This window comes from Dipodomys merriami, unplaced genomic scaffold (genome assembly GCF_024711535.1).
Source record: "Dipodomys merriami isolate MVZ:Mamm:240054 unplaced genomic scaffold, mDipMer1.0.p SCAF_2, whole genome shotgun sequence".
NCBI lineage: Eukaryota > Metazoa > Chordata > Mammalia > Rodentia > Heteromyidae > Dipodomys > Dipodomys merriami.
Genome location: NW_027203381.1, coordinates 15,402,403 through 15,427,866, shown reverse-complemented (window position 1 = coordinate 15,427,866; position 25,464 = coordinate 15,402,403). Strand labels below are relative to the sequence as shown.

Sequence of the window (25,464 nt, the reverse complement as noted above, 5' to 3'; positions counted from 1 at the left end):
TTACTTTTCCTTCTTCCACCTACTGAGTTGGAAATTTGTTTTACAGTGCACCAAAGTACTTACAGTGTTTCTTATAATTTCATCATTATCTTATGATGAAGTGGTTCTGTTTCTTACTGCTTCATCTTGGAATATGAATAACTGTGTGGTCTTTACACATTTTGGGAAATAATTCATGGCACTTTTCAAATCACAAGCATGGACATATAAGTGATTTGGCTTAGTCCCCTTTCAGGTTAACTAGAAAATGTTTGATGGAGTGTTGGACTTAGCGCATTATAGGTCTGTCATAAATTACACAAAGATCTAAGGTGTATGTGTGTATGTGTGAGTGTGTGTGTGTGTGTGTGTGTGTGTGTGTGTGTGTGTATGTGTGTTTCTTTACTGGTGAAAATTCCTTTTAGCTTTGAAATGATCAGCTGCACTTTAAATGAACTTGGATCATGAGGCTTTTTGTCTTCTGGAGCTGTAATTGTACAAGGAAAGAAAACGTGACCTATTAAATGGTGATTTTGCATTGCCACACTCCTTTAGAACACTGGCCTCTTATATCTCCTGCATCTTTGTAACAGAGTAGGTCCTAAATTGCTCTCCATTTACACAACATACATATACATATATACATATATATATACACAAACATATACACACACACACACACACACACACACACACACACAGAGATATTTAAAATGAAAAACCCAGAGCATTCTGGTCTTTAGTGTTAGAGGGATCAATATGTCAGTGGACATGATAAGACCAAAATTCTCTTCATTGTACTGTGAAATAGAGTTTGATTTTCCTTCTGGAAATGGTAGCCTAGGCTTCCATCTGTTGAGGGATTGTGAACAAGGTGTAGGTATGTGTGTGGCTGACACAGTGGACAGAAAAGGCATATGATTTATATTTTATGACTGGTTGGGAAATCATGTATTCCTGGTGTAGCCTGATCTTTTCGGCAGGCCTCATTTCAGTAAATATGTTATCACACCAGACTGCCAATAAGTTACTACAATACATTAATATGATTGCCTTTGCTGAGCTATGCATAGGTCACCAATGGGAGTGTGCATCACAGATCCCACCTTCCTGTTGTATTCCACTAAAATCAGTCACAGGCAGAGGTCATGGGAGATCAGACTTCCTTCAGCAGCTGAAATAGACGGTCATTTTTAAGACAAGTCAGAGCAAATCAATCATTGGTGCAGCTGAGTAGAAGAGATGTGTTATTTGGTGTTATTGGAGCCAGTATTTCCAATCAATTCAAGAGTAGAAAATTACACTGCATCTTATTACAGACATTTCATCTCATGCAGAAGCCCATCTGTTTCTTTTATATAGCTGTCTCCTTGAAACTCTCCTCTCTTCATTTGTAGCAGATTTTTTTTAATGGATGAAATTTGATTTGATTTTATCTGGTCATCCTAAATTATCCTTTGGTAAAATGTAATTAAGGCTGATTTGCTTAGATATTACTAATATTGTTGATTCTAAACTACTTGGTGTTTAATACAGATATGCTAATTTCCTCTAGTGTGACATATTAGCATATAATTAGGAAAGCCCTCTGTTAACTACCTCAAAGAGGAAAATAATTTCTAGAGTGGTCTTTACGAGTAAATCAGCTGACTGAGTCCTCATTATAGATGAATCTTGAAAAGTTAATGAATTTACTTACTTATGGTTAACAACTGAGCAAACAGCTTTAAGAAAGTCAGAGAACTGTTAGGTGGACCCACTGCAACAATATATATATGTACAAGTCGTTATGTCGAAAATGAACTACAACTTTTGTGCAGGGGGAGGGGGGAGAATTGGGGAGATGGGGGGAGGATGGGAAGGGATGGGAAGGAGAAACAAAGGAGGAGGCTACAATGCTTGATAAGAAATGTGCTCATTATCTTGCCCATGTAATTGTAACTCCTCTGTACAGTATTTTCACAATAAAAAATTTTTAAAAAGAAATTCAGAGAAATATATTTAAGATAAACATATGTTTTATGTGTTGTGTGTATGTGTGTGTGTGTGTGTGTGTGTGTGTGTGTATATGTGCCCATACTGAGGCTTGAATTGGGGCCCTCACACTTTTGCTTAGCTTTCTTGCTCAATGCTGGTGCTATAGTACTTGCGCTGTAGTACTATATCTGGCCTCTTGCTGTTTACTTGGAAATAAGAATCTGGCATCAAACCTCAATTCTCAGATCTCAGCTAGTGAGTAGCTAGGATTACAGGCTTGAGCCTCCAGTGCCTGGTTTAGAGTTTTCTTTGGAATTTTAGTTCTGTCAAGATTTATTCTTAGATAAGTTTATTCCCCTATAAGGGGGAAAATTAAAGTTAATTAATTTTAAATATTAATGATTTAATTAATTTTAATTTTACATATTACATATCCTCAAAGAATAATTATGAAGGTAGGTTGAGTCATTTAGATTTATGAGTCAATATTTGATTCCTTTATGTTGGTGTTAGATGGAGGGAAAAGTTATTGCAAGAGTGCCAAAGAGCCAGCAAACTCTGAAATAGCTGCCATCTGTCTTAAACCCACCTGTCCAATGTATTGGTTATCCTCCTATAATAAGGCAGGAAGCCAAGCCCTGACATCTGTTGCTCTTAGCCCCACGGATGCCCAGGGCTTTGGAATCCAACATGGAAAGTAGAGATGAGCAGAAGGAAGTATAAAATACAAATAGAAGTGAAGGCACATGGGAATAGTATGCTCACGTGAGGTCTACAGAATGGGAGAGCAGCAATTGAGAGGAATATTAAATGAGTGACTAGTATTTTCAGGATAACAAAAGGCCAATTGTGAGAGGAAAAAGAGAGTGAATATGTTAGAGTCAAAACTTGAATCTCTTTGATGATGGGTTTGCCCAATTGAAACGTAAGAGGAAATTATCAAAAATTTTCTTTTTTTATTAACAAGTTTTTTATTGTGAAAGTATGGAGGGGTTACAATTACATTTCTTGAAAATTAATCAAGAATTATTACATCATGAATTGGGTGCTGGTGGCTCACATCTTTAATCCTAGCTATTCAGGAAGCTGAGATCGAGAGATTCGGGTTAGATATTAGGTCAGAAAAGAAAAGTTTGTGAGCCTCTTATCTCCAATTAATGAGAAAAATGCTGGAAAATGCGGTAGGGCTCAAATGTTAAAGTACCAACCTTAGGGAAAAAGCCAAGTGAGAGCCTGAGACTCTGAGCTCAACCCAGAGTGCTAGCACAATAAATAATAAATAAATAAATGTACTACATCATTAAGTCGGTCATTAATTATCAACTTAATACAAGTGAACTTTAGGGTTAAAATATGAATATTCACTTTAGACAGTCATAAGAGAAAATCAAAATGTCTGTCCTCAGAACATTGTGATTAGATGTATGGTAAGCTCTGAAAATGCACTTGTATTATACAGGAGTGGGAGAGTAGTGAGAGTCAGAGGATAATGAAGGAAGTGATGATCAGTAACTGCTTTTCAAAGCAGTATGCAGTCTGTCACATTTCTTACAAACTTGATAGGTCACTTGTGAACTCCTGCTGTATAGATTTTATCATTATTTATAAGACATCTTGGAGATCAAAATGTGAATATTAACTTAGATTAAATGAATAAGGTTGATGATTTCTATTTTATCATCCTTCGAAGTTCATGAAGCATTACCAAATAAACTCAGGTCAACCCAAGGAGCCACTCTGGTCACCATTTAGTGACATAGAGATGAAATCTGTGGTCATGTTTTTTCCCCAGACCAAGGGGCATTATTCTTGAGAACTTCATCCAAATTCTTACATGTAATGGACACTCAAATACTTTCCGAGTTGATCAGGATAAAGTAATGAAGGTGAGATCCAGAATTTGAATACAGTTATTCAATTGATGATGATTCTAGGTAAAATAAAGTAACTTGAGAGTTAGTGGAAAGATTACGTATTGATGAGAAAGATGAAATAACTTCTAAATTCATAACCATTTAGGTTATAAAGTGCTAAGTGATCTGAACTACAAAAGTCTACCCCTTAACAAAGCTCAGCTGAATTATAGAGTGAAAAAGACAATTTGACATCACAGCCCTTGGAAATTCTATTTCATAGTTTGTCTTCGTGAGAATAAATGACTTGTAATGGCAAGCCATGAACTTGGGGCCAATGCCCTGTCCCTGGACTTCTTTTCCACAAGGCTAGCACTGTACCACTAGAACCACAGCTCCACTTCTGGTTTTTAATAGTTAATTGGAGATCAGAGTCTCATGGACTTTTCTGCCCAGGCTGGCTTTGACCTGGGATCCTCAGATCTCAGCTTCCTGAGTAGCTAGGATTACAGGTATGAGCTATTACCGGTGTGAACAGAGCATGGTATTTTTGTGAAAGGAAGTGTAGGACAGTAGAAGTCAGTGCTTTTGAGGTCTGGTCTCTGTTGTGCCAACTAAGGAAATGTGGGGGGGGGGGGTTCTTTTTGTTGTTGCTGATTTTTTTTCCTCCTTTGAGTCCTACTATATTCATTTGTGAAATATGTTATAGAACCTGTGAACTTGTACAAACTTAACTAGTGTGTAAATAAATGTGTTTCTTCTTTCCGGGTTCTTCTTTCTCTGCTTTGTAAGACTATGAGTCAAGAAATGCATGTTCCTTGTTTTATTACTCTTCAAGTCATTGTAAAAAGGGGCTTCAGCTCCACATGTTAGCTTATGGGTACAATGCATCATGATCAATGTTTCTGCTTTCTATTGTTCTCCCTGATCTGTTCCTTCTAATTATTCTAAGTAGTTTATAAAGTTCTCTATAATTTGTTGCTGTTCATTAATTACTCTCAGGTTTTAGTGCTTTCTTTTGGAGAAGGAGAGAGGTTGAAATAAAAAAAAATTCACCAAAATACTCTATTAATGGACTATTGATATTGTGCTACAGAAAAAAATTCTAGCACACTGAAAACAGACAAAAAAATCTCTGTGATGTTAAAAAATAAACTAAGCAACTAACAATCAACAAGTATTATTACTAAAGATAGGACCTATAATATCTTAAAGATTATAAAAAGATGTGGGCAGGTCCTATTTCTTCTGACCATTTATAACTTTTATCTTATTGGTAGGGCTTTTATTGAATTATGTGCCATATTAAATATTCCACTTTCATCTTAGACTTGAAGGAGGAATGAAATTCTTTTGTCAGAATCTCTTTACTACCAGATTGCCAGGATTCTCAGATGACAATTCCTTGATCTTTTGTCACAAAAAGAATTCCAGCTATTTTGTGTGTGAAAAAAAAGTGGTAAGTAAGCCCAGTTTCAAACTGAAAGGCTTATTATGACATGATTACACATGGAAACTTATAAGAGTAATAGAATTACTATGATTGTTCTTTTTTAATATCTTTTCCAAATTGCCATTCTTAAATATCCTGCCTTCAAATTTCCTAATTTTCAACTCTGTGAGTTCTACGTACCTTCTTTTCTCTCTGGCCAACTGGGTCATAATTTTCTAACCCAGTCTATACTTTACAAATCACAAATAAGTATAAATGTCATATGTGTTGAAAGTCCAAATTGCTGGTTTAACCTTTATTTCTGTTCAGTCTTGCATTTAAATTATACTTATTTGTTTCTTTTCTCTTTGACTGTTGACTACAGTGGTACCTCAGTTAATAGGAAAAAAAATATTTTTTTGCACAGAGGTCTGAGCCAACATTTGCCAAAGTATAGAGCCAAAACCGGGCATTCCAGCAATGAAGGCCCCCATACAGACTCATGTTGACCAACTTCATAGACTGGATAGGCACAAGCCTGCTTATCCACACTCGCTTATCCACACTGCATCTCCCCAGATGCTCCTGATGAAGGACCAATTTACTGTGACTAAAGTTTGTGGAATTTCTTAGCCCTGGCAACTAATTTCCACCTCCACTGTTCTCTTGCTAAAACCTCAAAGATAAGAGCAAAGCAAAGAGGAGGAAGTAAGAGCAGAAGTAAGCTGGTGGAAATAGAGATTATTTCTCATCAAACTTACGTAAACATTGCAGAGACCATTTTATTCTCCTTGGTTTAATATGAATGTTAGACTAGGACTCTAAGCGGCAGGGAATTTTACATGTGATGTGGCTGAGAATCACATGCAAATCTTATTAAAATACAAGTTTCAATTCATGGATCTACAATACCATCTGAGACTTGGAATTTCTTAAAATATACCAGGTGATTCAAAGGCTGCCCTTCTGCAAGACCCACTTTGAAAGACTCTGGTTTCAGAACAATCATGTTCTTATAACCTGGTGATCATGGAAGAACTTGTGAGTTTGGTCATTCACATGATGTTAAATTCGTGTGTGTGTGTGTGTGTGTGTGTGTGTGTGTGTGTGTACTTGAATGTTCAAAGCTACATATTTTGTAGCAAGTAGGTTTGTAGCTTTCATTAAAATTCCAAAATGCTCATGATTTTAAATAAGTAAAGCTGCTTTAACTTGACTTGGGACATCATATTCTATTTAGGCTCAGTTGTGAACATCAGCACTGAAGGCTGTTTTTCTTTTGCTTTGTTTTCATTTTGTCTTGTTGTTGTTTACTTTTATGTTTCTCATTTTCAAGGCTAGGTCTTTGCCTCCAGCCTCATTGATTGTGTGTGTGTGTGTGTGTGTGTGTGTGTGTGTGTGTGTGTGTGTGTGTGTGTGTGTGTGCGTGCAGTAGATATAGGTATGTATATATAATTATATATATATATAATAAATGATTTATGATAATAACTTTTAGGGGATTATAAAATAATTTAGCTTCCTGAGTGCTGAAATTAATAGTTTTAATTGCCTCTCATTTGCTGAGATGTACATTAGCACTTTTATATTCACTTACCTTCAGCACTATTAGGGAAAATATTGTATTTTACAGGTTGCATTTACTATTCATCCTGGTGTGCAGCTCGTGGAATTAAAATGTTCACTGAATGGTTTATCTTTGCTTGGTAATGTGTGTGTGTGAATCATTTAGCCTTTGTCAGAGGTGTTCATTGGTTCCCCCACTGAATTGTGGGGAGCCCATAAGAGGCTCCCAGAAATGAGAACACACCCAATTTCCTACATGAGTTCATATTTTGGAGCAAATTTACCTGCATGTTGTAGACCATATCTATCTTCATTTTGACAACAAAAATTAAAGAGACTTTGAGAAGTAAGATCCCCTGTACTCATTCATAAATACTGTCCTATGGGGCTGGGAAGATGGCTCAGTGGTAGAGTGCTTGCCTTGCATGCATGAGGCCCTGGGTTTGATTCCTAAGCACCACATAGCAGGAAAAAAAAAGCTGGAAGTGGCGCTGTGGCTCAAGTTGTAGAGCGCTAACCTTGAGCTGAAGAGCTGAGGGACAGCGCCCAGGCCCAGAGTTCAGGCCCACAACTGGACCCCCCCCCAAAAAAAAAAATACTGTCCTATTACTCTAAAGGCTCAGTGGTTGTATGAATAGTGATGTCATAACTGATGAACATTCAATCTGTATTTTGGCCTCACCTTTTAAGGGTATGTACTTGTAACCTCCCTTTTGCTCCCCAAGGTATCTAGAATTTGTATAACAATACAAAACAATACTTCAAGTTCTGCATTTCCTAAGTGAAACAAAAATTTCTTTATTTCTATTTTCACTATTATTTACATTTTCACTGGTTTTTAGTTAGTCATATTTTTAGTTTTAGTTTTCTTTCTAAATATACATCAACCATTTTTATATTTGCAGCAGCTCAACACATCCAACTGATGAAAGCTTACTTCTTATTGGAAGTCTAAAATAAACATCTTTATAAATGTTAAAACTCCAAAGATATGAGCTTATTTCTAAGCCTGGCAGAAGATAGCCAAAAGCCCATGTTTTCAGAATTAGTTTGCAATCCTTTTATAGATATGAAATATTCAGAAACTCCTTGCAGCAGAGTATGTTGAATATTGAAGAGTTTATGAAACATTGCATGAAAACATACTTTCCTCATGAATAATTTCCCACATGTGAACTTGAGGAATTTTTTTTGACCCAGAATGAAAAGGATTAAGTCAAATTTTCCATCGACATTTAGTTCCACTGCAACTACAGAAGGACATAGTCTTAAAGAACTACAATCTTTAAAGAACACATCACTCTAATGAAATCACATTTCTAGGCTAAAGTGGAAATCATTTTGAAAAATATGAATACTTACTAGTTGCCAGTTGTACTATTTGTGAACTGGAACAGACAGTAGTAGCCCTGCTGGTATTAAAACCTGGTTCATTTTTGCCTAACACAACGCTTTACAACGTGAAAGGCCAGAACGTTTGCAGTTTTCTGCCAACCATGTAGAGGTTCAAAGGCTTGAGTAATGACCATAGCCTGTCACTTACCAAAGAGATGGCCAGCAAGAGATAACATAGTTGTGCTCCACAGCAGCTCCGTCTTCTACTGCTAAGAAAGAGGAGGAAAAGGGGAGAAAATTGAAGAGTCCTATGAGTAGGCCCCAGTGGGCAGATGTGTTGCTTTTTATATCTTAAGAGAAGAAATAGGAAAATTAGATGACAACAAAGCTTTTCTTTCCAGGAGCATCATTTGGATTTCTATCACCCTAAAAATGCAATGTGCTCAAGGGGTTTAAGAGTGATGCTGAAACTTATATATTTGAAATTCAATCATTTATGGGGAATGCCTGTGGCTGTTCAGGATAGATAAATGCCTCTCTCCTTCTTCTTCAATATTTTGTGAACACAAAATTTTAAGAAGGATTACAGAGTTCCCCATACATATTTCATATTTCTCCTAGAGCCTCAGAAGCTCTTGGGATATGAGTTTAAATGGGAAAAACATGTGACATCCTGTATTCCACCAGATAACCTGAGTATAGACTAATTGCTTAATAATAGATACACAGAAGAATAATGTGGTTCCCCTGGTTGCTAGTGTGTGAGAGATCATTTCCTTTGGCATCACAAAATGGGCAAGAGATGTAAAGACATACAGCCAGCCTTCTATCCATTTTCAGTTTACTCTTAAAGATGAAACAGTGAAAAGTGAAATGGGATGTAATGAAAAGTAAGCCACGGTTTACTAATGAAAAAATCAAAACCCTGCTACCTACTGGGTTCTTACGTGACTTCCATCCATTCCTGCTCCACCCTCATGTGATGTTTCTCACCCAAACTGCGTGTAACAGGGAGCAACTTTTGCAGGGTGATGCAGATTAGCAGAATTCTGCACCTCGCAGTCATTTATTGGGTAGCTAATAAGCAAATGAAATGTTTAATAACTGCACTGTGAAAATGAAGCTTCGCACAGTGAATTCCTGCTGAGGCGGCTCTTCTACCCCCTGATTCACATGGCTCCCCCAGCTCAGATCTTTAACACTTTTGTATTTCTCTGTTCTCTGGGTCCTACAGAGGAGACAACATTAACATCAAAGAGATGCTCACTTAATTAGTTGTAGATCTGTGTAAAAGCATTTGCTTAGCACATGGACATGTTGTGTTCCACCAACAGGTCGCCCAAACATTTCTCCTATATGCACCTCAAGCAAGGAGAATTTTGCTGTGGTTTCAGCAAGAGATTTTTTTTAAACTTGTAGAAATTTACTACAGCCTATTTTCTTTAGTTAAACTATCTATGGTTCGTTTTAAATAAAAACAGCAAAACCTTAAGCAGCGTTGAATTTCATTCACGATTTTGAGGAAAGAAGATAGAACGTCTTTTCTAGAAAGCACAACTATTAGCCCCAAGCAAGGGTGTCTCATGCCTGTAAACCTAGCAACTCTGGAGGCTGAGATCTGAGGATGGCTGTTTGAAGCTAACCTGGGCAGAGACTTTTATCTCCAACTAAGCACAGAAAAGCTAGATAGAAGTGGAATTATGGCTTCAGTGAGGAGTGCTAGCCTTCAGCCCTTGTTTTAAAGGCTTGGTCACCAGTGTATATGGCACTATTGGGAAATGGTGGAAACTTGAAGAAATGAGTCCTAATGAGATAAAGTTAAGCCACTTGGAAGTATGTCCCTAAAGGGAGCATTGGGACCTTGGCTGCTTTCTGTATCATATCTTTGTTAGTTCCCGGTCGCTCACAATCTCATTGTTGTGTACTGCCTCACAAAATGCCCAAGGTTGTGAGGTCAGGTGACCAGGGACTAAACCACTGAAATCCTGGGCCAATGTACAGTTTTCTTCTATTCCCCAGCCCTCCCTCCTCTCCCCTCTTGTCCTCTCCATACCTCTCCTCCTCTCTTCTCTCCTCTCCTTCAACTCTGTTTTTCTCTCTCTCACTTGATCACATTCTGAAGCTATTAGGAAAGATCTCAGAGGATCTTGACTAATTCCTACTCTTTCATGAGTGCTTCACGAGGGTAGAATTTCAGTTCTCCTTCAGTATGTCAAAACTGCCTAGAGCACAACAAAGGTTATCAAGTCTAAGACATTCCATTGTGGAGAAATTACTCAGAATGAATGGGTTAGGCTAGATTGGTGGTGAATGCCTATAATCTCAGTATCCAGGAGGTTCTCACTCTAAGGCTGGCATAAGGTCAAAGTTCAAGAAACTATTTGGAAAATAAGCTAATGCAAAAAGGGTTGGGTCAGGGCTCAAATAGATTCCTGGCTTCAATAGGTTTTTGCCTAACAAGCACAAGGGCCTAAATCAAATCCCAATACATAGAGAGAGACAGAGATGGAGAGAGAGACAGAGACAGAGACAGAAAGACAGAGATAGAAAAACATGTGCCCAGGGATACAAGAGTAAAGTCATCTTTTAAGCTGGCTTCTGCAACCAGTATAGAAAACCTAGATAGTATCTACTACAGAAGTATAGTAAAGCCCTATCTGCAATTGAAATCTCAGAATGTTCACTGAGAGAATAGGTTCTGGGTAAATGATCACCCAACAGTCCTAATCCATCAGCAGGTGAGAGGCAGCAAAGTGGTTCTCAGTGCCATTTTTTGGTTTAAGTGAAGATCCCAGACATCACTTATTAATCCAAATGCCAGATGATTGTACTGTTTTCTCACTTGAATATAGAACATACCATGAGAATAGTTATTTTATATAATAATACCTGGCTTCATGTAAATAGCGTAGAAAACTCCTGTCAGAATTTAGCCCTTGGTGGTGAAGGCAGCTAGCTGGTAAAAATGTTAGAACTAGTTGAAGGATTAGTCATGATTCAGTCCATGGAAGAGTTGGGATGCATTCTGGAAAATCAAGACCAAAATCAGTCACACACCACATTCTCAATATATAAGCTAAGGGGAAAACATAGCTTAGAAAACTTTTAAAAACCTAGGCTTCCAACAACCAGACTTAAAACGTGAAGTTCAGAGCAAAAGATTCTGAATCTATTCCATGACAGAGAAAGCATAGGAGTGGAATAAATAAATGAACACTCAAAAGAAATACTTTCTTGGAAATGTTTGTTTTAAAACATCTTTTCTTCCTTAGTAAAGAGCAATTTTGAGACCAACTTCGTCTAATTGGCTGTTTTAAAAGAATCTGTCCTAGGAAATTGCCCTTATATTCTTTAACTCTCTTTTAAGGAAAAGAAAGCAAAAATCATTTAAGACCATCAAGGATACCCGTCAAATCTGCTGATAATGAACTCTGGGAAACAGCTCAAATTCTTCTTGTCTACTAGAATTGTATTGAAATTAATTGTATCTTGGTGTTTTGGTCTCCACGGACCTCAATGTTCTCCTCAGCTGCAGAAAGAAGGGGCCCAAGTGCCCTTGAGGATCAGCATTGTGAGGGTCTGTGATGCTCTGAATACTTCTGGCGCACAGGCAGTCACTTGCGGTTTATACACTCTGTGTGGCCTTTGAGCCAAGACAATGTCTTCAGTCCCCTTTGTACAGCTCAGTGTCTTTTGCATTGTTCAACACCCACTCTGTTGTGAATGAATAGCTGTTGCCTGGTCACCAGAGAAAAATCAATTGTTGCAACAATCTTCTTTTCAGTAAGCTTGACTTGAGGTGTTCTTTAAGCACCCCTGATGGAATATAATCTGCAGCAGATGTTCCAAGTGGTAGAGATCATGGGCACAAAATATATCATGAGTGTATTTTACATCAGTAACTTAAATCTATGCCTAAGCATTCAATTCCTTTTCCTTATAAGCTGCCAAAGTTTTTTTGTAAGAAAATAAATATTAGGGATTAAATGCATGAGTCTTGTAAATTCTAAAAGGATATTTATTCTTGTAGGTTTCTTAGAATAAAAATGGCACTAGGCCTACTAAAATTTCCTCCATAATAAGCCATGCTGGTGCCATTTACCTTGTCTTCTTGCTACATTGACTTTTTCTTTGTAAATACCTATGCTAGAGAGCACTGATTCTTAGTATGTATTAAATATATTCCATGTGTCTGATTAAATTTTCAAATTATAGGTAAGTTGCTTAATTTTTAAAACCTAAAAATTAAAATTACATAATGAATTTAATGGTAAAAAATACATAAATATGTAAAAAAGAATATATACAGTGAAATGTTAATATACAACCCTCTATTAAAGAGGGGTAATACTGGAGGATGTAAGGGACAGCTCGTATGACAATTAAGGAAATTCAGGTTTAACTACAACCCTAAGGGCCTTCTTGAAGAATAAACAAAATTCAGGAGCTGTCATTCAAAATAGGGGTTCAACAGATACATTTTCAAGGTTCTACAGTCTTCTTTCTGGCTTCAGCTCCCCACCCCCCGTCAGTTGTAGGGCTTAAACTCTGGGCCTGGGTGCTGTCCTTGAGCTCTTCAGCTCAAGGCTAGTACTCTACCACTTGAGCCACAGAGCCACAGATGTGTGCACGCATCTGCACATGTACACATGCACACATGCATACATGCACAGGCCGGTACCATAACTTGAACTTGGAGGGGGAGACTCACTCTCATTTAACTTATTTGCTTATGGCTGGTACTCTACCACTTGAGTCATACCTACAATGGGGTGAGACCCCATTTGCTGCCAGAGATGGGTTTGAACTGTAATTCTCTAGGTCTCAGCCTCTTGAATAGCTAGGATTTCAGGCATACGTCATTAGTGCCCAGTTCTCCCAGAGCATTTTAGCCATTTAGCATTGTAGCCAGACTCAGGGGCTAAAGAAAGGATAGAGATGCACATGGTATGCATGTTGATTGTACATCTGTACACATGTGCATGTGTACATGCAAATCTAAAGTGATTGATGCAGTCATACCAAACTCATTGGGCAATTTTGTTTTATCTCCCAAAACCTTCTTTATCATATTAAATTAATGATTATATTTCACATCAGACTACTTTTAAAGGTACTTTCCAGTTAACTTTGAATACGTTTTGGTTTTTATGGCCTAGCATCAGAGCATAAGAGTTTTGAAGACTATGACCATGGTGAACTGTAGGTTTATATATTTTAATGACATTGTGATAAAAAATGATTCAAATCCACATTTGAGTTTTATTATAATAAAGTCTTGTTTTTCCTTTTAACTGATGACAGCTCAGTTACAAGATCAGTGATGTAGTTAGTAGTTTTATTCCTCAAATTAAATAGTCTTTGAACTAGATTTTAAGTTCATTCACATGGCTTCCTGGAAAAGTTCATTTGGGTTAGCTACATTGACATATTGTAACAAAAAATTCATTTGCTGAGCTGAGCGAGATGTAATAATGCAAACTGATACCTTCCTTTTTTAAGTGCATGAGCCTTGGCAAAATTTTTCTCTATTCTTTGCATCCATAGGTGTAAACTTGGAAAATAATACTTATCATTGTTTTAATAATTAAATCAAAATAATAGCCATGTTTGTACAAGGAATACAATCTCTTGTAATCCTCATAAATTACTGTTATCAACCTTATTTTACAAATGGAAAACCAGGTCAAGACAGGTGTAGTTAATCAAGGGATTGAACAACTTATATGGAGCAGACTTCTTGGATCTGATCATACACACACTGGCTAAAAAGTCCCAAGTCTTTTGCACTGCAGTTGTAGACTTTTGATACCCAAGTGTCAAGAGAAAAGAGATGCACACACATTTGTGACCCAGATTACAGTGACCAGCATCTAGCAGATGGTTGATATATTGGGTTATTTACATCATTTCCCTATACAGAAAGGACCCCTATTTCTCTGATTGTAGATGTATTAACCTTTCGATGTGATTGACTAGCATTCTGTTTTCCAAAGTTTACTCAAAACAATTTGGCAAGTACCCACTAGCATTTTCAGTCTGTAATTGATGGGTAGCCGAAGAGAACTGTGAACAATTTACATGTCTTACATCCATGGTCTGCCTGAGTTCATGCTTACCATACTAATAATAACACAACTCCTTCGTGATGTGAGGAGTGTTCTCTTAGTCAGTAAGTCTTTATAAAGTTTTATCTTAGATTATTGAGGACAAAATTATAAGACTTCTGTAATTCAAGATATGTTTATAGTAGTCTTTGTTTATAGTAGATAGAAAGGGCCTCCAATAGAAATTCTGCATCTGCTCACCTGATTATTGTCAGCATCAAAATGTCTTCTACTGACTGAAGGTATACCAATGAAAGTAGAACTTTACAATTTTTTTCTAAAAAAAAACAACAAATAATGAGGTTCTCTCAGATTAACTAGAAAGGACTTTGTTTTACTATTACATTTTATATTCTTTCGTGGACCATAGCAAACTGCTAAGTTCACAGATCTCTTTGACTCTCTTAGATACTTTAGCACTTTACTGTAGAGTCCAACACCAGTCCATCTGGGCCACAGTGAGTCAATACTCACCGTGAAAGAGGTCACCTGACCCTTTATAGGGTGCTGTGAGCATCCAGAACTCCAAACTAAGTTTTGCTTGGAGCCTACTTAAAATTTGGAAGGGCGAATCATCTGCTGTCTATTTCTACTTAATAGAAATAAAAGGAGCTCATTTATTGTGACTGAATTACTCTCTACCTTACAGAATGAACAATAACCAAAAATCAATGCCAACCTACTAGATTGGATTTATGTGCCTGAGAGATTGCTCCTTGAATTGCTTTATGCATTACTTCCCTCACTCTGTGTTTTCTATTCTCCAGGACCTACTCTTCCCAAGACTCACGTTAAAACAGCCTCTCTTGGTTTGGCTGGAAAAGCACGATCCCCTTTGCTTCCTGTGTCTGTGCCAACAGCCCCCGAAGTGTCTGAGGAGAGCCACAAACCAACAGAAGACCCAGCTAATGTAAGGGAATCTTTCAAATTCATGTTCCAAGAGCTGTGTAACACATCTAAACCAGTTACCTTCCAACACATATGCATATATGCACATGTGTGCATATTCTTCATATATATAAATTTATGTGTACTTACATATACAAATACATTTTTTCCAATGGAGTGAAATACCTAGGCATCCATGGAAGATGATATAATCATCTTTAACATGAAAGAGTAAACAAAAGTTATTGATTTTTGTCTAAGGAATTACACTATTTGAGTTTTCCCTAGAATCTATCAGATTTCAGTTAATACATTTGTAACTTCTTCCATACCACCCAACATGTGTATTTATGGATTTCTAGGCCAATTCTAGATACCACACATGAGGGAAACCATGCAACTTTTGTCTTTGTGAGTCTAACTTACTTCGCTTAACACAGTTTTTCCAAGTCTTGCCATTTCCTTATGAATAGTACAATATCATTCTTTCTGATGGATGAGTAGAATTCCACTGTGCATATGTATAGCACATTTTCTCGATTCATTCATCCATTGAGGGGCATCTGGGCTGATTCCTTGGCTATGGTGAATATGGTTAATACTGGGGGTTTTACTGTAATCTTGCTCATGAAAGTTTGGATAAATGCCCAGTAGTATAATTGCTGGATCATAGAGTAGTTGTATGTTTCATTTTTTTTAGAAATCTTATTTGTTTTCCAGAGTGACTGAACAAGTTTTCTTCTTTTCTAAGGAGCATCTTCTTTCAGATAATACACTGAGGATAGCCTTGAATAACCTGCCACTATGTCAAATTCAAGAACAATATCCATTGATCCAAGAAGCTAGAGCCCCTATCTTAGCAAAATGAATGTACAAATATTTGTGTGTGTGTGTGTGTGTGTGTGTGTGTGTGTGTGTGTGTGTGTGTGTGTGTGTGTGTGTGTGTGTACACATGCATGTATGCCAGTACTGGGGCTTGAACTCTGAGACTCACACTTTTACTTGGCTCAAGATTAATAGTCTACCATTTGAACCACATGTCTGCTTTGGGCTTTTTGCTAGTTAATTGGAGATAAGAGTCTCATGGACCTTTCTGTCCAAGCTGGCTTTGAACCATTGTCTTCAACTATCAGCTTCTGGAGTAGCTAGGATTACAGGCATGAGTCACAGCACCTAGTTGAATGTTCCGATATGTACTACTAAACTTTTGTCTCATTCTCTCTACAGGTATATGAACAGGATGACTTGAGTGAACAAATGGCAAGTTTGGAAGGGTTAATGAAGCAACTTAATGCCATCACAGGCTCAGCCTTTTAACGTGGATGCCAAATTCATTGGGTGAATTTTCCAGGAACTCTGCAGTGTACCCATTACTCATAAACAGCACACCTGTGTCCAAGAACTCTAACCAGTGTACAGGTTAACCATCTGGACCACTTTGTCTAGGAATGTCTAAAGCAGTCCAGGAGGAATAAGCATCCCTTCCTTCATAGGCATCAGAAATTGCAAAGTGATGTCTACGAGGGCCCAAACAAAAGCAAAGATGCATCTTCACAGCAAAGTCAAAGTTGAAGCTGCTAGACTAGTCCTGGGTCTTTGCCCCTCAGTGACCACACTGTCCAAACTAAATGCCTGTGTTTGCTTTCATTGAGGCCTGTTGTTGTATGTGTAGATCTAGTCTTACTAAATGCAAGTGCATTATTTAAGCCTGTATCATGCCATGGCAAATCAGTACAAGCTCACTATTTTGTTTTCACCTTTAAAATCCAAAGCTCCCATAGAAATCTGCCTATTCCATAGCATCAAAAGATTGGATGTTTTCTTGACAGCACAAAAAGTAAATAAGCAAACAAGAGGCGCCACCTGCTTATGTTTATAACTTAGTTGTTCATCCTGCACAAGTGGCATATATTAGCAAGTGGCTGCAAAAGCCCCCATTTTAGCAAGTATTGGCAAATCCATCCTTGGTAAACATTTATCTCTGAAGTACAGGAACATAACAATCTGGTGGTAGCCTGCCAGCAGCAGTGTATTTCCAGCAGAAGATATGATAAGTGCAATCTTCTCAGATGCATGGTCACGTGTCTTGTACTAGGACACTTTTCTATTTGGGTGGCTTTCATGCCACAACACACTGTGATGACATGGGAAAAGTTTCACTGAGGCATCTTCTTCAGGAATTGGCCAAGAGAGTTCACACACACACACACACACACACACACACACACACACACACACACACACACACACACACACACACACATACTTCCTCTATCCCATCCCCCTCTGACTTCTTGGAAATTATCTGTGGGAAAAATGGCCAGTTCCATGCATTGTATGGCCTCCTAGTCAGTATCTGCTATATTGCTTTGTGGAAATAAAAGACTTCCTGAGAGCAGGCCCTGGAGAGGGACAGGAACACAATTGATCATTTCAAGAGTACCTTCTCTTGTGTGTTGCTGCTTCTAATATAGCAGCCTTCCTGAGTTATGCCAGGGAGTACTGACCCCCAGGGTCTTTTACCAAGGGGGAACTTTCACACCAAGCCTCTGGCAGAACCAAGAAGAGGCAGAGGGGTTAGGTGCCACTTGACATTGAACACATCATAATATCAGTGGACACCTTCCAAAATAACATCTTAAACTATGGGCAAAGAGTTTTAAATTTCTATTGCCATGTTATTATCTACAGCTTGGAACTAGCTGAAATTAAGAATACTTGGTGTGCACCCTTTGAGTTTCTGAATTTTCAGCCTGCATTTGGAGTTAATCCCTGTTTATGCAGCTGAGTTGCCAAAAGGGAGCCAGTTTGCATATTTATCAGTTAGGTGACTTGAAAACCCAATGGGAGAGTTTCAGCTGAATTATTCCTTTCAGCTCTGCCTTTGATTTCAAGCTTCAGTAGGTCATAATTTTAAAAGAGCGTGGAAAGGATAGGATCTTTACAACCTAATAGCTCCTTTTATTAGGTGGGTAATTATATATGAATCCCTGAATGAAATATTTTGAGCAAAATGGCACTGTAACAGAAGTAATAATTCAGATTATTTTTTTACAGTTTTATGTCAGGAAGGAAATCTGATGTCAAAGAGAGAGGTTGTTCAGATGGTTCATTAGAAAGTCCGGTCCATTTGCAAAATTGTTCCTTCAACAAGAGTGCTTGTTCAATTTTCCAAGATTTGCTGGAAGTCCTTTCAAAACCCTATGTCATGTGCTTCAATGGGACAGAATTTTTTTGATCAATATCCAGGCATGTAGGAAGACAAACCTGTACTAACCAGGAAAAAAAAGGCATTTCCTAAGACAATATTTTTTTCAGATACAATACATTGTTTTAAAAATAAAATGTTTATTAAGCTAGTCTATGCTCAAAGCCCTAGAATAGCTTCCTCTTGTGAAGGATGCTTGTTCACAAGCAAGTGACATTCTTGTATAGCCTTGGATCTATGAGGACTATCTCAGTTTGGAATGGGCTAGAAATCCCAGATTCCTCTGACTGAGTTGCAACTTCAGTCTGTTCTGTACAGAATGAGCACTTGTAAAATTGTCCAAGTTAGACCAGATGCTAGAGGCTTACATGTGTAATCTAAACTATTCAGGAGGCTGAGATCTGAGGTTCATGATCAAAGCCAGGCCAGGCAGAAATGTCCATGAGACTTAGCTCCAGCAAAGAGCCAGAAAGGGAGGCGTGGCTCAAGTGGTAGAGCTCCAGCCTTAAACAAAAATGCCAAATGAAAGGGCAGAGCCCCCACCCGTACTAATATAAAAAAGAAAAATATACAAGACATTAATTTTAGAAAATGAAATCTTAAAAATCTTTAAAATTGCAGTCATGTTAACTATTTTTAGTAGGAGTTACAAATCTGCTACATACTTTGAAAGTTTCTTCAGCAAACAAATACTACAGTGGTTTACTTTAGCAATTGGCAAGTCTTCTTGCCATTACTCCAATGTAGAATAGCTCCCATTTAATCATCCGCAGGAGACTCTATTGTCTCTATTGATGATTTGATTATGCAATTAGCTCCCCATCACATCTGTATCTTTAGCTCCCGAGACCCTCAAATGATTCACATGTACAATGAACCTGCCCAAGTTTTCTGTAACTTTTTAATTTCCGGATGATCTGATTTCTTGACGAGAAAGAATCCATGAATACGATGAGGTAGCGTCTGATTTTGCTCCTTCTCTGAGTTTAGTTCAGGGCATGCTGGGCTCTTTAAGCTCATAAATCTCTCTGACTCCCACAGGGCAAAGCTTGACAACCAACCACCAGCCTCTGCCTCCAGCAGTCATTTCTCTCTGAGAAAGAAGAGAATCAAACTTGACAGGGCCTGCTCAGCTCTTCCCTGCTCGGTGCTGAACTGTCTGTCAGGCAGGAGCGCCCTCCTGTTTGGTATTTTTCTTTGTATTTCATTCTGATAGTAATGCTTTTTTCAATCCAGTAGAAATCTCTGCATTTGTTAAACTCATATAAATGCAGATAGCACAAATGTGGACAGAATGTTTGAGTGCTCCTCTAGCCAAAAAGTTGAATATTTCTCTGCAATTCGCCTTCAATAAGAAAATTGGTCATAGTGACCCCTTTATCTAGCCAACCTATATTTAAATAATAGAGCTTTACATTTGGATATTATAAAATTCATACTCAACTGAAGAATCTAAAAAAAAAACAACAACACCCCAAACCAGAGGTATGAGTGGATTTATTAAGGATTTCAGACATTTGGTGTAATACTACCTTCTTCAAAATAAGAATTAAAAAAAAAAAAAACATGTAGGGCTCATGTGTCTGCCTTGATCAGAGCCACAAAAGGAGAGCCAGGGTTAGACAGATGTCCAGATGTCCAAAACCTAGTTTGTCAACCATTGGCTTTCCCAATAAAGACTCTCTTAACCTCTGGTCTTTCTGGAACCTAGCAATGCTTGAGGAGGGTCATGGAAACTCATATACTGTTTGGATCCTTCTGCTCAGTCTGTTTAAGAAACTGCCTAAGGTCAACTCTGAGTGAGACAGAGTCTCTCAGAGAAGGCAGACAGACTGTCCTCCCTAAATCAGAAGTCTATCTCTAAAAAAGTTTATCTTACCATCTTAGATAAGATTGTGCCCCTGACTTAGAGTCTTTGTGGTTTTGGAATATCCATTTCCAGGCATAGGAGCAAAGAGATAGATGTGGAGGAGAATGGCTTTCCTCCCTTCCTCCTCGGAGTGCACTCCTTGTGAGCCCAGGCTGTGCCAAAGGCCAGCCCATGGTATGCTGGCCTGTTTATCCTCCTCTGTTCAATTGAATAGTAGAGTAGTAGAGAGCTACAGACGCAACCCCAGACTCACACCTCTACTTTCTCTCTTCTTCTGAATCCCACTCAAAGCAACATCTTACTCACAATCTGTCCTTTCCTGTTGGCTCTCATCTATCATTTTAATAATGCAGACAAGCTTGTTTTTAAAGTAAATCAGATACTTGGGGAAATTACAAGTAACTGTTTTATATGATATTCTATCCCATTGAAAAACATGCATACTCAGTCAACCTTCTGATCTAAATACCTGCTTGCTAAGAGAACTGATTTTGCAAAGCAGTGGTAGCTTCATTAGTCAATGAGGTTAGGTAGAAGTATAAATGCCATGCCCATGTCAGCCAATAAATATGACTATGGTGTTCTCCATTGACGTATTGGATAACATTCCCTTAGAGGACTTCCAGTTGCACTCTGAAGGACTTTTTTTTCTTGCTCTCAGTAGAGAGCTTTTGTACATTGCCATCCTAAGCTTTTTGTTGTTGTTGTTGGTAGAAGAGCCACACAGAGCTCTACAAGAAGTCATATACACAGAGTCATGGGCCAAGGAATCTCACTGTGTGCTGAACGTGTATTTTGAGATGCAAGAAAGGAGTGTTGGAGAGGGGGAAAAATGCTGTTTTTTTATTATTGTAGGGTAAACCTGACGATTCTGAACTTTGTGAATTGTCAGCTTGTTTGGGGGATGGGTGGGATGGGTTTGGGGTGTACTTTTTATAAGTAATATTTAATTTATTATTTAGAGTGGCTTCTTTTTTGGATAATTTATGATAAATAAAAAAGGGAGATCTGGTTGGTTGGTATCTAGGCTAGGTATGGCTGTTAAAGCTGCAGTGTTCCGTATCTCAGAGGGACAATGTTGGAAAATGAACTGTCCATTGCTGAGTAGGAGGGAACATCCTGTTCAGGCAAAGCCTTCACTGAAATTCCATCACCAATGCCTTCTCCCTTTCTAGGGCTATTCAAAGAAGATGAACACCAAACCTAAAATAATTTGAATAGCATTTTCAGATTCTCTCAAGGGCTTTGCAATTCAAGACAATTGTTAGTGTGATAGTGGTATGTTTATATGGTAGAAATGGGTATACTACAGCTTTAACTAGCCTTAGTGGAAAAAGAAAAGAACATTTTTGTTGTTTCAAAATACCTTTAACTCAAAGGTATTCTGATCCCACAAAGAGTTTCTTTACCTTGTCAGACTCTAGCATTGTTAACCAAATTAGACTAGTGATTGCAATATTTAAGTGTAAATCTTGTTCTATGAAAAAGGAAACTTGCTTACAGTTTAAAACAATGACTGTTTCTACACATGATCTTGTATACTACTACACAAGGAAAAAGGGGTTTTGTAATCACTGTAGAACAGTCCCATATCCATTTTTTATAGAAATGTTATTCCAATGGTGCATTTTTGTTTAATAAATAAAGTTTTGATACAAAAATATTCTTTCACATTATTTATAGCAACTGACCGATTCTACCCCACAATCAGCACCAACATTTAGCTGGTCTGTCCTTATCTGAAAGATATATATTGCATTGTATTCATATGTGTGATAGAAGGCTCGGTATTCCATCATGTCCCCCTTGGATCCTTTTTCCCATTTTCAGCACACTCCCAAGTATATTTTCGGTTCTATCAGTCAATACCCACATCCTTTTATTGGAGCACTGCCTAGGGCCGCCAGAACTTGTTTTGTGTGCCTGCATAGAGACCTGGGAGTGGTTGATTCTACCTTATCCACAGCAGCTAGACAGTTCAGCCTATTTGTTCCTGATGGCAACAACTCTTCAGAAAAATTCCAGTTTAATACCAGTACACTCCTCAAAGGTTGAGCCAAATTCACTCTCAGGAGATAATGCTCCACAATGTCGTAGCCATGAGAACACAGACCAAACTTGACTGACCTTTTCCTTCTCCTCTTATGTCCTTCCCCTAAAATTTTCAAATGGGTGCGCTTTATAACAAATCACTTTCCCAGACACCTACTTGTTGGAGTTTGTTTCTAGAAAATTCATCCAAGACAAAAACCATTGATATTCATCCCAACCTCCAATGGTAAATCTATGAATTGCTACATCTCAGATACCTCATTCTCACAATGACGTAGGGACATGGGAACATATATGTGTTGTGTAATATATAGATATGAATATTGAAAGATGAACTTGGATGTCTAACCTATTTTTAGGAAAAAGTCATATAGTATCACAAGTTTTATTCTTTTGGGTAAGAAAGTTATTCTTCTAGGTAAGGAATTCTACTCAGTTCTTGTTTCGAGGGTCATATGGCACTTACATTTTCATCAATGTGTTATTCTATATGAAAAAGTGTGTTTAAGCCATGTATGTGAGTCACACCTATAATATTAGCTACTTGGGATACATGATTACAGGCCATAAAAATTAATTAATTGCAGCTCATCTCAACCAATAAAGTTAGGCACAGTAGTATGCTTCTGACATTCCACATACACATTAAAAAACGTGTAAACAGTAAGATAATGATTCAAAATGGCAAAAAGTGAGATCCCATTAGAAGAATACTAACAGCAAAAAGAATTGAGAGAGTGGCTCAAATAGTAGACTTGCAAAGCCCCTGTATTCAAAACTCAATACTGAAAAAAAGTTAAAAATATGTTTCAAAATCTCTATTGATGTGAAGACATTAGAACCCTTGTTCATTGTTATTAAACTATTTTAATTGCTGTGGATATAACACACAGTCCTAAAACATAGACTACCATATAATCTAGTAATTCTGCTTCTGAGACACAGATGTTCTGATACTCATTTTATACAGGGATTTTATTGGCAATATCTAAGAAAAAAGTGGAAACAATTCAAGTATCTACAGGCAGAATATTGATACAAACAAAGACAACAAAAACATTTGTGAATTCTTCAGAAAGAGTATGCTTTTCAGAAATTATTTCTTCTTTCTCCCCAACTGCCATCTTTCTTCTGCTATATTGTCAAAATATATCAGTGTTTTAATGGGAAATTGGGGTGCACTTTGACACAAGACAATGTGATTGTTGAATTCTACATATTTTTGAAAGTAATTTTTATCCTACTTTCTATTTGCCTAAGCCTAATCTGTGCTTATTTACCAATTGCTAGTTTTTATACTTTTCTCTTTCATTTGCAACTAATCTCTCTCACCCCAACTTCAGAAATTCATAATTTGATTCAATAAATACCAAAGCAATTATTCCTGAGATAATCCAAATGTTCTCATTAGCAGTTCAAAAGGTTTCTTGAAATAAATAACAGAAGTAATTTCTCCAAGACTCCTTTCAGGTTTTAATTAACATTCCTCTTTATAAATTAATGACAGTTCTTTAATTTCCCTGTCTTTGTTCATATCTATTCTGGCTATGTAAGTTTGACAAAATACCAGTTAGTAGAACAATTTTTCACCTTCTTAATATTTCTTAAGGTTTTAATTCTTGCACTATTCTTTGAGTCTGTATTGGGTTTCCTGAGCTACTTTCTTTTTCTTTTTATTCAAGCTAAAATTGTTCTGGTGTGGAGCTTTCTTAACAATAGTACCATTTCAGTTTTGTTGGTGTGAGTCATTTGTCATGAATTATTCCTATTTCTTCCCAAATAGGATGCTTCAAAAAATTAACTCTAGCATATACTTCATGGGGTTTTGTAGACTTGAATTTAAATTCAGCCATGTATATAAAGCCCTCTGTAGAATTGCTGGTTCTGAGCACAAAGCCTTAATTAATTCTACTTCTCTTCTTTTGCGTCTACACTCACAATCTCCCCACTGATGTTTATGAATCTTTTCACACATGTTTAAAAATACAGATATGTCCTGGGCCTGGCTCTAATTATATACATATAATTTTCAACACATAGGCAGATTAAAGAAACAGATTCAAAGAGATTGATATTGTACTACAATATCTTGCCTTTTAAAAGTACCCCTAACCATTATTTGGTGTCTTTTATTCCTATGCAAGGCACTGTGCTGGGCTATCAGTGGGCTACCATAGACCACTACATCTTCAACCTTTATGCACAACCCACATATGTGTGTATATTGAACACATTTCGAATGGGAGGTAGGTATTTTCAGACAGGAAGGAGAAAATTCCACCACCATCAAATCAGAGTTCTTGAAAGACTCGTAGTGAAACTGGTATTGGTAAAAGGCTTTTAATGGTAACTAAGTTGAAAACCTTTAAAGATATAAAAAGGTAATTCAGGTAAGAGAAGTTATGGGAGCAGGAAGATACATAGGCTAGAGGTTATGAGACAAATACTACAGTAGTGAACATATGGGATGTTTTTGAACCAAGTATATGTATGTAAGGGAAAACAAACCATGAAGTACATTTGGGAAACTCAGAGGAGGTTTGTAACGCCATCTAAAGTATTTAACTATGTCAAAAACAAGTAACCACTGAACATAAAAGTCTTATTGGTTAATTCACAAATGTCTGTAGAATAGTTACAGTAAACCAAGGACCAAATTGATACTGTAAAGAAATCATCAATGTGGGTTCAATTCCTACCACCTTGTGGAGTTGATCATTTGTAGACACCAAGAACAGACAGGTGGCCAGGCCAGTGCAATAATTGTGGTTGTAATGAGTCCTAAAATATAAAATTACAATATAGAAATATCTTTAAAGACTGTTAACCATTACCATTGGAGAATAAAGGCATTTAATTTGAGTAAATTAAAAAAAAAATTATGAGCCATATTTAAACTGAAACCAGGGGATAATACAAGGAATCATCTAGGCAAATATTAGAAATGTAGAACATTCCAGAAGAAAGAGAAAGCATGCTTGGGTAAGAAAAGAGCGCGACTTATCTAAGGAAGAAACAGATGGTTAGCATAGCTGTGCTTCATTGTACAAGGTGTGAAGAGGATGGAATGAGAGAGCTTAGAGTGTTAAAATTGGAGCAGTTCATGCTGAATCTCATAATGCTGTCTATAGTCCATAAAAAGAGGCATTTGGCAGATCTAAGAAGAGAATTCACGTGTAACCCCTGCATATCAAGGT

At 37.4% G+C, this 25,464-nt stretch overlaps 1 protein-coding gene across 2 annotated transcripts in view; it reads left to right on the top strand.

The window, feature by feature from the left end:
* Positions 1-21,112, top strand: part of Dcc (DCC netrin 1 receptor) — a 1,013,564-nt gene extending 992,452 nt beyond the window's left edge. For both annotated transcript variants that reach the window (XM_070029124.1, XM_070029123.1), the window contains exons 28-29: positions 15,017-15,159; positions 16,365-21,112. In XM_070029124.1, coding sequence (XP_069885225.1) covers positions 15,017-15,159; positions 16,365-16,454 — 233 coding nt within the window. In that variant the 3' untranslated portion in view covers positions 16,455-21,112. The remainder of the gene's footprint in view (positions 1-15,016; positions 15,160-16,364) is intronic.
* Positions 21,113-25,464: the final 4,352 nt, after the last annotated feature.